Genomic DNA, 14,347 nt, shown 5'->3' with positions numbered 1-14,347 from the left:
TTGTGGCTTCACAAATGCTTTGCTGCATACCTCGGTTGTAACGAGTGGTTATTTCAGTCAAAGTTGCTCTTCTATCAGCTTGAATCAGTCGGCCCATTCTCCTCTGACCTCTAGCATCAACAAGTCATTTTCGCCCACAGGACTGCCGCATACTGGATGTTTTTCCCTTTTCACACCATTCTTTGTAAACCCTAGAAATGGTTGTGCGTGAAAATCCCAGTAACTGAGCAGATTGTGAAATACTCAGACCAGCCCGTCTGGCACCAACAACCATGCCACGCTCAAAATTGCTTAAATCACCTTTCTTTCCCATTCTGACATTCAGTTTGGAGTTCAGGTGATTGTCTTGACCAGGACCACACCCCTAAATGCATTGAAGCAACTGCCATGTGATTGGTTGATTAGATAATTGCATTAATGAGAAATTGAACAGGTGTTCCTAATAATCCTTTAGGTGAGTGTATGTACACAGTACTGTATGTCCTGTATGTGTACAGCATGAGTGTTTCTATGTGTGTACCTTATGTTGTTGGGGGTTTTTGCTTTCTATTATACCTTTTATTGGCTTCTCATTCTCTCTCTTTGATCTCAAGGTAATCCTTGATCTGAAGGGTAGCATACCACACGTACATTATATCTTCCATGTATACATAGTGGTTTACTTTTTATCATGCTGCCCTCTGCACCTAGAAGACAACAGCAAGAATGCACCCAGGTCTCCTTGAAAATGCAGGAAAGACTTAACATTAAATCTCAATTTTACTCAGCATGGGATGTAAATAGGCATTTCCTTTATTAACCTTATTATTATTGTTGTGTATTCTTACATTTCCGATACATGCTCTAAAACAGATTCATGTAGCATCACTCTGCAGCTTGCTTCTGAGACGTGCAAAATGCTGGTGATAGTGAGGGAGAGGATCAAGAGATGATGAATTTGCTTATCACACAGTCATTGATTGAGGGTGTTGCAGCCTTGTCTTTATCGATCCACACACACACTGAGAGGATGACACCATACATTTGTGGTCAGTCTTGTGGTAGATTTCCAGCCACATCCATAAATTGAGTTTATAACCATGTTGGTGAATGATTTAAAGAGCAGGATGAAAGAAATTGTGCGCAATCAATATTTTCTACACTGTATAGGAGCCCTTCTTCAGCAAAACAATGCCCCAGTTTGACTGTGAATTGAACAATTTCACTGCTGAATAAAACTCAGAAAGATTGGTCGTTTATACTCCTCGTTTACCTGCACTTAATGTCATAACTACATATGTCTACTGGTCAGGACGTGTTTTTAATGTACGGACGTGCTTTTTTTTATGAAATTATTACAGAGAACACAACAATTCCTCTGTCACCACCATCAATCCAAAGTCCCAAGTTGTGTTTTGACCTGTAGCTCATGACTTTTATTCCATATTTAAAAATTCCCCAACAAATCTGTGTGCAATGCATTGTTTCTGAAGTGCTTTTTTTGTAGAATAACTGTTGCAGCTCTTCGTGACAACATCGGCACGAGACTTTTGAGACTGTTAGGTCGACAGACTACAGCACTGAGAGAAAACAGAATTATGTTGAAATATGTTGCCTCTAGTTTGGAGACTGCTACATTGAAGATAATCCTTAAAAGTGGCTCAGTTACATTAACTAATTGATCAAAGAATACCCTTGCTCTCTACTGCTGATCGTTAGCAGACAGGTGTCAAAGCTAGTCTTTATGGCATTGAATTTCAGGCTTTCATACATTATATGTATGTCTTAAGGACTCTTAATGCCTTTATATATAAGTGTAATAAGCGTGTTTAGGTCAAAGCTCTGCCTCTTGAAACCAAAGCTTTACCACAGAGGTCGTTTCTAGAAACAATAGACATAACACTTTAGTAAGGTCAAAGAGATGAATGCAGTACTGTTTGAGAGCAATGCTAGTAATGTAGTTTTTGTAATACATGGGACTACAGAATACATCAAAGGTGCTGTTGCATTTGTTGAATTATCTGTAAGTTAATAGAAACTTGTAATAATTTTGTCTTTTCACACATTGTAGGGATTCCAAAGCTCTCTTCCTATGCAAAAGCAGAGGACAAGCTGTTCAAATACCTCTTTGGAAACTACCAGAAATGGGTTCGTCCAGTGGAATACCTAAACCAGACAATCCGTGTGAAGTTTGGACTCGCCATCTCCCAGTTAGTTGATGTGGTGAGGATAGAAAAGCACTGATTATTGATACTGTTTATGAATGTGTGTCACTGAGGTGTTTACTACAGTACATGACTGTAAAACATAGTCGGGTTGAAAGACAGAATGCTATTTAAATTGTTGCTATATAAAAATGTTTCAACTCAGCAACTTTTCAGATTTAAACATTGTTGTTTCACCATTCTAGGATGAGAAAAATCAGCGAATGACAACGAATGTATGGATGAAACAGGCAAGTAGAGCTATACATGGGCGCAGCATTAAATGTCACTATCATCAGTAAACCATGCAGGTAAGGTTGTGGGATAGGGTATGGCTTTTAGAGTTACTTTATGGCAGGCAATGGAAATTCTAATTCAACCTCTGGCTTACATGGCATTTGGAGACAAAAAGTCAGCCTCTCCAAACCCCTTTTTAATCTGGTCTGGTGGCATTTCACTGGCCATCCTCATCATATGAGTCCTTTCAACCTTGTGCCCACACATCTTTCTCCTCAAGCCGGCTCCTTCCCACTCCTGCTCCTGTCCACCTTATTCAGTATCTTGGGTGTCCTGTCTGTCATGCATTGTTCTCATGCAAATTATCCCCACAGACCAGGCTCCGCCATTCAGGTCAGTTGCTCCCTTTCAAAGTGATGGATTTCATCATGCAAAAAGAGAACTGGAAGGGCAGTGGCCCCAGCAGTGATGTCTATTTATCATGTGTCATTTGCAAAATGGAAAAATGTCAGATTTTGTAAATGTGTCTCACCTCCATTTTTATGTTTTTGAAAAGGAATCCTGAGTTTAAGTATTTTTCACACACTGGCTCACTTTTACTCTCTCTGAGATTATTCTATCACAAGGATCATGAATAGCATGTCTTAACCAAATAACATTGATTTGATAGTTGGGAATCTAATAATGACAGTACATTTTGTTGCTTGTCCATGCCACCTTCTCTGTGGCCTGCAGCTGGCCAAAATATGATATGCTAGCAAAGGAAATAAGTACAAGGTACAAGGTTGTTTAATTATCATTATACAACACAAGGTGGTAAAACAAAAAGGTTTATAGTCCCTTCATGCTACACACAGTGATACACCGTGTTAATTAGTACACACAGAGATTCTGGTTAGCACATTTGTTACTAAAGAGCCAGGCTAGCTGTTTCCCCTGTTTTCAGTTTTTGTGGCAAGCTAAGCTGCTGGCGGGAACTTCATATTTACTGTATAGACCTGAGAGTGGTGTCAGTCTTCTCATCTAACTCTCGGCAAGACAGCCAATATTCTGTTTCCCAAAATATCAAACCTTCTATAAAACCCCTATGTGTAGATTTTTTTGATGACGTTTTATAAAATTTCCAATGTTCCCTTTACTTAGGAGTGGAGTGACATGAAACTCAGATGGAACCCTGATGACTACTTGGGCATCACAATCATCCGAGTCCCCTCTGACAGGATCTGGCTCCCTGACGTTGTACTGTATGATAAGTATGTGTCATTATATATGGAAGGAAATGACATGGATGTCATGCATTTTCCATTTTCCAAAATGAATAGGATCGTCACTGATCCTGATAGTCAGTCAGATAATAGTGTATTAGAAAAAAAGTGTCGTGTAGTAAGTAAACCATGTATCACTTGTTGAAATGCAAACATGTTGATCTAAATAAAATTCTAACAATGACTATAAAATGAGTTAATCTAGCTATAAATAAATGTAACTTCTTTAAACAGTTCAGATGGGCGTTTTGAGGGGACCGTCACCAAGGCTGTTGTAAAGTATGATGGAACCATATCATGGACACCACCAGCCAGTTACAAGTCAGCCTGCACCATTGATGTCACCTTCTTCCCTTTTGACCTCCAGAACTGTTCAATGAAGTTTGGCTCATGGACATATGATGGCTCCCATGTGAGTTTCTGCTCCCCAGTACATGCACGGTACACTAGTGTAATAAACCAGTGAGCGAAATGACATTTCACTGTATTTAACAGGTGGACATCATTCTGGAGGACTTCCATGTGGACAAGCGGGACTATTTTGACAACGGTGAATGGGAGATAGTGACGGCCACAGGCAGCCGTGGTCTGAGGACAGACGGCAGCTCTTCCTATCCCACCATCACCTACTTCTTCATCATCCGGAGGCTGCCTCTTTTCTACACCCTTTTCCTCATTATCCCCTGCATTGGCCTGTCCTTCCTCACCATTCTTGTCTTCTATCTGCCCTCCAACGGCGGTGAGAAGATCTCTCTCTGCACCTCAGTCCTGGTGTCGCTCACAGTTTTCCTCCTGGTCATTGAGGAGATCATCCCCTCCTCTTCAAAGGCTATCCCTCTCATTGGGGAATACCTTGTCTTCACCATGATTTTTGTCACGCTCTCGATCATCATCACCGTCTTTGCCATCAACATCCACCATCGCTCCTCTTCGACACATCATGGCATGGCACCCTGGGTGAGGAGGATTTTCCTGCATCGACTGCCTAAACTGCTGTGCATGCGCAGCCATGTGGACCGTTACGCCACAGCCGGAGTGGCCAGTGCAGGAGGAGCATTAGGACAGGGTATGATGAAGAACTCAGCACCTGAACTGACACCTCTCCTCTACACCAGACATAACCTACAAGCAGCTTTAGATTCTATTCGCTACATAACCATGCATGTGGTTAAAGAAAATGAAGTCAGAGAGGTGAGTATGTTGGATTTTGGGTATTTGTACATCTGTATGTAATAATAAAAATGGTTAATAGCAACATAAACAATAACTTTTGGCCCCATTCTTTGTTTTTATTTAAAAAGACAACAGATTATGACAAACACTTTGATAAACCTCACGAGATAGATTACTGTATGATACTCACTCACTACATGATCAGTATGGTATATATATGGTTTATATATGTCTCTATACATAACTATTGGGAATGTCTACAGACTGCCACATGCGTCTTTTTTGTTTCAGGTGGTCCAAGACTGGAAGTTTGTAGCCCAGGTCCTGGATCGAATGTTTCTTTGGGCCTTCCTCCTGGTGTCAATCCTGGGCTCTGCCCTCCTCTTCATCCCGGTTATTTACAAATGGGCCAACATCATCGTCCCTATTCATGCTGGAAGTACCCTCTAAGAACTACCGTTCAGCTACCCACAAATGGAGGCAAAGCCCCTAAACAGCTCATTACGTTTTATTTGAGATTTGAACGACTGAGATACTGAGATGACCTCTCAGATACGGTCCTGCTCCTCTTACCTACAGTCATTCTGTAAGCCACAGCTGTGTCAGTGATCAAGCTGCTTTTGGAACTTGTGAACTGGCTATATCTCACAGAGAAAAGCTTTTTGTTATAAGATTTTAAATCCTGTATTTAATTTTAAAGATGAATGAAAATAATAAATTGATGTAGTCCTTATAATTAAAAAAATGCATTTTTGTCTCATACATCAATACATTTTAATGCATGTATTTCACCAACTTTACTTGCTGGCATCACAGAGTGGAGATTTACCATAGGGTCTGGTAAAGATTACTAGATACAAAATGGCAAGAAAACATGTCCTGACAGGATCATTTAAGATAAAAGTCTCACTAATGGCCATTATGTTTGTGCAGGTTACAGGATACAGCATATCCAATTATTTTCAATTGTGCAATTATATGCCAGCTCGCCACCCACAACAAATACACACACACACAACAGATAGGAGCAAACCTTCATTCTCATTTTACATCCTACTCTATGTCTGCCTATCCACTATCTAGCATTTGGAAAGATAACCACTTTATCTCTGGGGCATAATTCATATAAAAGTGAGGGTTCACAAATTGTACATATCCTCTCATCAGCAACAGTCTGCAAAGTTCTTTCTGGAGAACAGTCTTGTATATAAATGTGAAATGTGTGCAAGAGTATGAACAAGGGTATATATACAATATAACCACATATTCCTTCTAATAAAAGACCTGTGTCTCTTAAAAAAACCCTGTAAAGTCCGGTTTAATCATTCAGTGCATGCAGCTCAGGCACTCCTTTTCAGGGACACGCATGGTTAAATAGTTTCTCTTTTCATTCTACTTGACGTGGGAAGCAGAGGTGGATTTTCTTGCTGGGACTTGAATTTCACTTCCTTTCTGCCTGAGGGCAAATGCCACATTCTTAAGTGTAAGCCGATCCTTAGTAACAGATCAGTAAAGAGAGACTGTGGGTTTTAGCCTAGCTTAGCACAAAGAACTAGTTCTATTTGTTATTTGATTGATGTTGCATGCAGAGACCTCAGATGAGGTCATTTAGACTTAGCTACTGGCTGCACTACCACATCTCCTAGAAACAGGAAGTCTCTGTGCTCTAGCTGCTGAGCAGCTCAACCTTGTTTGAGCCAGCACTGCCTCTGCATGGCCATGTCTTCACATTACAGCTTAAAGAAACAAACAAATGAAAGACAGGCACGAACATGTTGGTGACTGACATTCCAGTTACTGCTACATTCTCTGCTGCTCAATGCGGCAACCCTCCAGTCCCCAAGCCAAGTCCCCATGAACTGAACTACTGGCGCCCCAATATATGAAACTAGTCAAGTAGAAAGACAATCCTGGACAGTTGCAATAAGCCATTGCTTTTGGCTTGTCAGTACCATTGGCTGCCAATGATCTGAGGAACACAATATTATGTAGATCACCATGGCTCTTCCACAAAGGATCAAAGGCTTTACATCTTAAAGCTTTTGTATGAGCATACCTTCAAAAATTCTCCTCTAAGAAGAGCACTGAATATAAATATGAAACACTGAAGGCGACATGCTACTTAGAATAAAGTGGAGACAAATACGCAGCTGTAACACATTTCTGCCCACAGCCTCAACAAAGAGGCTCCATTGTTGTAAATTGCCCAAAAGATTATCATCTTATGTAAGCTTTCCTGGATTTTCTAGTTGTATTCAGTGGTGCCTTTGGTGTTTCATTTTCAGCATCTAAGCGCACGCGTGCCCGGAACTACTTCATGCAAAACAGGTATCGCTCAATCTTGCATGTAATTTTATATCACAAATCCTTGTTAAGGGAAAACGTGCATGTAAAAAATTTTTATTAAAATATATTGTTATGGCATTTATATCTAGTTTTCTTATCCAGAGCGAATAAGAATTATGTTTAAATTATTTTTTTCTCTTTCAGGTTAAATATGTCCCCACATAGAAAAGCAGAATTCCTTCTCCTATTAGCTATCGTGTTCTTGTCATGGAGAATTAGTCACGGAGGCAAGATTTTGATCGTTCCTTTAGAAGGAAGCCACTGGGTGAACATGGACATCATGATCAAAGCTCTCCACTCTCGAGGACACTCTGTTGATGTGGTACGTACCAATAAAAGCTGGTACATCCCGGATGACTCTCCGCACTACAAGGCAATCACAGTTCCTGTCACTGAAGCCTTTAATCGTGACTTTATTAACTCCATCGTGGAAAAGGTGATTGACATAGAAAGGGGAGACAGCTCCGTTTTGAGCTTTGCAAGATTGCAGGTTGAGATGTTTATTGCCATGTTTAACATGCATAGAATAACCTGCAAAATGGCTGCTAACATGTTTAAAGACAAAGACTTAATGAAAAGTTTAAAGGAGAGTAGGTATGACCTGGTTCTGACTGACCCGACATGGGGTGCAGGTATAATGTTGGCTCACGCTCTTAAGCTACCTCTGGTCTATAACGTGCGGTGGATCACTAGTGGAGAAGGACACTTGGCCATTGCACCTTCTCCTTTATCGTATGTCCCAATGACTGGCTCAGGGCTGTCAGACAAAATGACTTTCATACAAAGAGTCAAAAATCTAATTTTGTATATCATTTGGCAAGCTCAAGATGAATTTTTAATCAGCCCTCAGTATCAAGCTGTTTGTGATACTTTCTTTGGCCCAGAAGTAAAATATGGTGACTTATTACTGGGAGCAGACCTTTGGCTCATGAGAGTGGACTTTGTGTTTGAGTTCCCTCGTCCCACCATGCCTAATGTTATCTATATGGGAGGATTCCAGTGTAAACCTGCTGAACCTTTACCTGAACACCTGGAGGAGTTTGTGCAGAGTTCTGGAGAGCACGGAGTCATCATCATGTCTCTGGGGACTTTTGTAAGTGAACTTCCTGCAGACCTGACAAACGAGATCGCTGCAGCTTTTGCCAAATTACCTCAGAAAGTCATCTGGAGGCATAGAGGTGACAGACCAGCCACTCTGGGCAACAACACTTTAATAGTAGACTGGATGCCGCAGAATAATCTTTTAGGACATCCCAAGATAAAAGTATTTGTGGCTCATGGAGGAACAAACGGAGTTCAAGAAGCTATTTATCACAGAGTCCCAGTTGTGGGTCTACCTTTGTTTTTCGACCAATACGACAACCTGCTGCGACTGAAAGAGAGAGGAGCGGCTAAGCTTCTAACCATTAATACACTGGACAAAGACGACAACTTCCTTAAGGCCATACAGGAGGTTCTAAATGAGCCTTCCTACAAGATGAACATGCAGAGACTCTCCAGGCTGCACAGAGATCAGCCGCTGAAGCCGCTGGATACCGCCCTCTTCTGGATAGAGTTTGTTATGAGACACAAAGGTGCAGCTCACCTGAAAGCAGAGTCCTACAGACTGCCCTGGTATTACTACCACTCTGTTGATGTACTTATGTCTTTTCTGGCTACTGTTGTGGTGATTATGTTTCTTCCTCTTGTGTTTTTCAAATTCGTATGTCCTGGAAAATGGTTGAAAATAAAAACAAACAAAAAATAGAAAGACACCAAACTCTGTCCTGCTCTAGATGCAAACATATTATGCATAATCATGTTGTTTAGGATTGTAGCTCAATAAATTGGAATAAAGGTTATTTAAATCAATCTCTCTCACAAGTCTTGATTATTAAATTAATATGTAAATCCATTTTAAATAGCAAAAATTTCTTAAAATTTTGAAACAAACATACAACCATTAAACATGTCCGTTGGCTGTAGTCAAGAGGAATTGAGGTTGGGTTGCATATTGAAGCCTTCACTGAATAACAGGACTTTGTTATTTTATTTTTCCAATCAGGATAATGGTTGGTTGTGTGAGGCTTTTTTCAATGCTGTGTAACAATAACAATGGGTCAACCCCTTCTAAGAAAGGGCAGTGTGAAAACCAGTGTGGCACATTCCAGATTCAGGTTTGGCAGGCACTGCAAGTACCTAGAAAAGCTGATTAACCGAGACATTTTGTTTTTCAATGCAGGCTGCTAATGCTGTCACTCATTATAAGAAACAACTTTATAACATTTTCAAGCTGAATGGCAGACAATGTGAGGGATGGAGTGTTTCCTCCGAAGGTGACCTTACATCAGACTGAAAAACAACTGTAAAAAAACTTGAACATAATACATTTCCAGCTCTTGCCAGAATAACAATGAACGTGGCTCACAGGTGGCTCAAGTTATTTACATCAATGCACACAGCTGATTCCTGTTTCTTAATGATAAAGTAGGAACATCACATATTTTTACAATATTGCACTGGTACTTTTACTTAAGTAAAGGATCTGAGTACTTCTTCCACCACTCGTGTGGTTCTTCTTAAATGGTATGCATATACAGTATGTCAAAATACAATCCAAATGTGTCACTAAAAAATAAGGTTGGTGTCAAACTCAACTATATATTCAGATCTCAACTGTCATAGGCTTTAACAACAAAGAACAAATGTTTCCGATTAAATGTAAGACAAGGAAAGATTTGTTTTCCACTTTGTTTATTACAAAATAAAACCAAACAATGCAATTTACCCAAACTGTCAAAAATGTTTGAGAACATTTTCTATGCTCTCCTACAAGGAGCAGTTCATTGTGCAGCTAAACTGCTGTTCAGGTGGACTGTGATAACAGAGGTCAGATGTTCCACAGCCACTGCACTTCCAGAAGACAATGTCATTCATTCATTGTAAATACTGACACTACCTTACTTTTAATGAAATGTGACACATACTGAACAAAACAGGGGTGCAACACAGGCAGGTGTTCCAGTTGTGCATTTAAGTGAAGTTAAAATCAGGTGAGCCCTGGATCTGGATCTGGTTTTTATGAAGTTGTGGCATGCAAACATGCTGAATTTGGTCTTGCAGGTGGATCATCTGTGGTTGGAAGGTTCACAGTTAAATAGTGTTATCTGTTTTCAGGCATGCGTTGGTTGTTTCAACTATTTTACCACTTGTCATGACAGATTTAGCTCTTGTGAGTCTGAAAGCTTGCTACAAAATGCTATTCACATCTGCCCTGCTGCTACAAATGAAGATGTGGTTGCGCTGACCTCACTGACAGAAAAACCTTCTCTTCTGAAATGACAAGGCAGCATCATATCGTGCATTGTAGTGCTTTCTAAGCTGATGGTCCATTTGATGAGTGACGGTGCTTCTCACATTCCCAAACGTGTTTTATTCACTATGCATAAGGAAATAGCAATTTTACAGTACCTTAAGCACTCAAAATTTGTTGGCATACACCTGATCAGGGTCATTGTACTCATCATCACTCTCATCTGTATGTTAGAAATCAATCCCTTTGACCATCAATAGACAATAAAAAACGACTTCTGTAATAGCACAAAGAAGGTTATCACTGACCTGCAACATTGTACACTCCCTCAGAATCGTCAGAGTAAGAGTCCTCAGCAGCCAAAACATTCTGATACCTGAGAAAATGTTGCCAATAAATAATAATAACAATAGTAATAATAATAATAATAATGTCTTTGTATTAAGAATTGTACACACCCTAAAAAGTGTTGTCACATTTTAAATTCAAGTTTATGGATCCTATAGATAATACAAAATTAATGTTGAACCGTAAAAGTAAAGTTCTAAAATATAAGTCAAGTCACTTGATTGTAAATTTTCACTTCATATATCAATTGTCTATCTTTCAATAACAGAGGTCAGTTTACTTTAACAAATGTGATTTCTTCTCATGTGGTTTAACCCTTCATAATATCACGTAATAAAGCATAACTTACTTGGCATGTGCTTAACAGTAACTTAAGTCATGTTAATTAAAATTGATCAATATTCTTACCCTTCTTCCTCCTCCATGCTGAAAGAGTCCTCTGAAAATTAAAAAAAAAAGATTGTAAAATGTATAAAGCAGAGACCATTAAAAGAGAGTAATTGTTTTTATCATCACTTTATATTTTCGTATACATCGTGCTAATAAATAATGAATCACAATTTTTTTACATAGCACTTTTCTTAAGAAAGTCACAATAACCACAAGACATGTAGTGACAATAATAATTAACAAAATATGAGGTGCTCCTGCTCTTCTTCAGTGATTGGGATGACCACATGAATACATGTAAAAGCCATGCATTTTATGTTTTAATCTATGTTAGGAGATAGTAGGGGAAAATTAGAAAGGTGTAAATGTTTGCATTTAAACAGACCAGAACATGTTTTCTTTCCAAGTCATATTCATTACAAACTCCCCAGAGTATGCCTTTACTGTAATTCTATTTTCAACATACCATCTTCTGCTTCCAGATCCTCTCCCTCTGTCTGCCCCTGTTGGTTCTCCAACATGTCTGTATTTGCCTGCTGACTCGCCGCACTGAGCAAACACAATTCAAGGTTTAAGCAAACCCTTTAATCAACCCAGCATTGTTTGATGCGAACATCAGTGGCAGATTCAGTTATGTATCCAGTATTATTTTAGTTCACTGTAAACAATTTTGAGCACAGCAATGAAAAACTCAAATGACTCAGTGTTTCTGAGGTTATGTTATCCATTAATAAGTTTGGGAATGTTCTTTGATTCATCAAGCTGCATTGTTCAAGTTGGAGTAACACTCACTGCGGATTGCACAAAGCTGAGGAGTCTGTTGAAATGAAAAAGAAAAAAAGTAATTTTGAAGTAATATAATGATTGGTGTGATGAGCCAGTGTCATACAGAATAAAACCTATATCTGAATTCATACAGATTTGTTTTTAGAAACATTTTTTTCAGTCAATAGTAGAGCAGACGTTTAATACAAAATTTGATTTTCTGATCATCTGACCTGGTTTGTTGATCCTCCACAGAAACAGGCCCAGTAGGCCTGATAACACCAGGGTTATCACTCCACAAGAGACAATTAGTCGATTAAACAAACTCCCTGGAAAGCAAAACAGACATGTCAGCCCCACTATATGATGAACATTATTGTGTTTCAACAGCTATTTAGCCTTTTCATCATTTGAAAAGAAAAATCTGAGAAACTTCTGTAAGAACTCCAGATGCTTCCATGGCACCCTCACCTTTGACCTCGAGTAATACTGTGTTATTTCCTTTGAGTGTTTTCTCATGCTCTTGAATGCATTTAGATGGCAGCACCACGCAGCTGTAATGACCCGAATCCCTCATGACGGCACCTTCGATGGTGAAAGTCGCCTCCATCCGCATGACGTTAAATGCTTGCACTTGGAGGATGGTCTCATTCCTCCTCAGGTAAGCCTGGATGAGTTGACATTCACCGAGTGTTCGCAGGGTGTCAGTAACAGTGCATCTGAATTTAACAGCGTCTCCCTCAACGACAGTGGACGGCCCAGCTACTGAAATAACTGCAGGGAGAAAATTGGCTGTGCGGCAGAAGTACTAAGTGAGTGCAGGGAAATTACACTGACATGATGCTTTCATAGGAATGAAAATCCTTACCTATAACCAGAATCTGAATGATGTTGTCTCCTCTCTTGTTTACTTTGGAAAGCGAATGATTCCTCACAGAGTAAACACAGCTGTAGCTTCCACTCTGATTAAGGCCAACTCTGGATAAGATGAAGGTGGTATCAGTTTGATCTGGCTTCTGGATCTTTTCAGTGATTCCAATGTCATCCTTACATAAATAAACATGGACCGTTGTGGCTTTCTTGGAACCAAATGTGCTGCAGGTTACATAAAGGTCACTGTTCTCACTTATGGTTTTGTGTTGGGCCAGGATCCTCGCAGGGAAAATGTCTGTAACATTGAATTGTTGAAAGAGAGACAGACATCATATTGATAAATAACACATTGCAAAACAATCGCACTAAGAATGCAACACACATATGTGCTCGAAAACTCACCATTAGTTTGGCTTGTGACCTGATTTGCAATAGCACCTTGAAGGGAGAAGAAGTACATTTAATCTCTTTAGAATTGCACGCAAGGGTTCACTCAATTATAAATACAAAATGATTAGATAGTTAAACATATCAGTTTGTCAATGTACTTACACAGAAGAACGGTGATTATGTTCATGATTATAAGCAATGTAACAACTTGTGAAACCCTGTACAGGCACCTATCAAGTTCTTATGTACACCTACAGACAGCTAAAAGAGTAAACGAGCAGAAATGATAATGAACCACTTCCTGTGCATTCTGTGTTGTCGTGTGACATCTGACAACTTTCGTTCCTAAATTAAACATCAGGATTAAAAAATTGTTCATGCACGCTTTTACTGAGCAAATTCTATGAAGTACTTGTTGATCATCACACAAAAGGATACATCAGAAAATATTCACTGATGCCATTTAGAAGCTTATTCATTCAGTACAAGGGCGCAAGTATGGTTTCAGCATTGGAAAGCATGCATATTACGTGGAGTGGTCTGGGGTTATTGATCATTTTTGTGTTCCTGATTTCTGGTGATTTCTTTCTGCATCAGTCTATGGTGGAAATATCTTTATCTATATTTATGTAAAGGGAAACTCTGGTGGTGGGACACATTTCAAAATGTAAAAATAAAATGGAATATAAAGCACTTAGGCTCTCAGGCATTCTGTATTCATATATGTATGTCACTGATAAATTAATTGTTTTTACTTATTTTTAAACTCCTGGACTTTAACAGCTCTGCAGTAATACTGATAATTTTTTGTGATATTTCTATTGTAATTCTTTATAGCGTATTTATATTTATTTATAGTAACAGGCCGATGACAGCTAAAATGGACCATCATATAAAATGAGCCAAATAAGGATGGAGCTTCATAACGCTCTAAAATTTTACAGCCAGTCACAATTACTGATCTTACATTATAACTACAACTAGCTGACATGTAGAAACAGTTTTGATTAGTCTGAAGTTTCTATGCTGGAGAGGGGAAGAGTGTTACAGAAAGTATATTATAGCAATTATAAGTAGGCTTAGTA

The 14,347-nt window shown here is 39.2% G+C and overlaps 2 protein-coding genes across 2 annotated transcripts; both read left to right on the top strand.

Annotated features, from left to right (window-relative positions):
- Positions 1-1,900: 1,900 nt before the first annotated feature.
- chrna5 (cholinergic receptor, nicotinic, alpha 5) lies at positions 1,901-5,594 on the top strand. The gene is made up of 7 exons (XM_046033288.1): positions 1,901-1,931; positions 2,051-2,202; positions 2,390-2,434; positions 3,564-3,673; positions 3,920-4,097; positions 4,181-4,876; positions 5,150-5,594. The coding sequence occupies exons 1-7, from the start codon at positions 1,901-1,903 to the stop codon at positions 5,306-5,308; spliced, it is 1,371 nt and encodes a 456-aa protein (XP_045889244.1). The 3' UTR covers positions 5,309-5,594.
- Positions 5,595-7,460: 1,866 nt separating this feature from the next.
- LOC123959326 (UDP-glucuronosyltransferase 2C1-like) lies at positions 7,461-12,768 on the top strand. The gene is made up of 3 exons (XM_046033287.1): positions 7,461-8,906; positions 12,255-12,265; positions 12,537-12,768. Exons 1-3 carry the CDS (start codon positions 7,476-7,478, stop codon positions 12,766-12,768), a joined length of 1,674 nt encoding a protein of 557 aa, XP_045889243.1. The 5' UTR covers positions 7,461-7,475.
- Positions 12,769-14,347: the final 1,579 nt, after the last annotated feature.

This window comes from Micropterus dolomieu, linkage group LG20 (assembly GCF_021292245.1).
Source record: "Micropterus dolomieu isolate WLL.071019.BEF.003 ecotype Adirondacks linkage group LG20, ASM2129224v1, whole genome shotgun sequence".
Classification (NCBI taxonomy): domain Eukaryota; kingdom Metazoa; phylum Chordata; class Actinopteri; order Centrarchiformes; family Centrarchidae; genus Micropterus; species Micropterus dolomieu.
The sequence above is the reverse complement of the archived record's forward strand: the minus strand, read 5'-3'. Positions and strand labels throughout refer to the sequence as shown.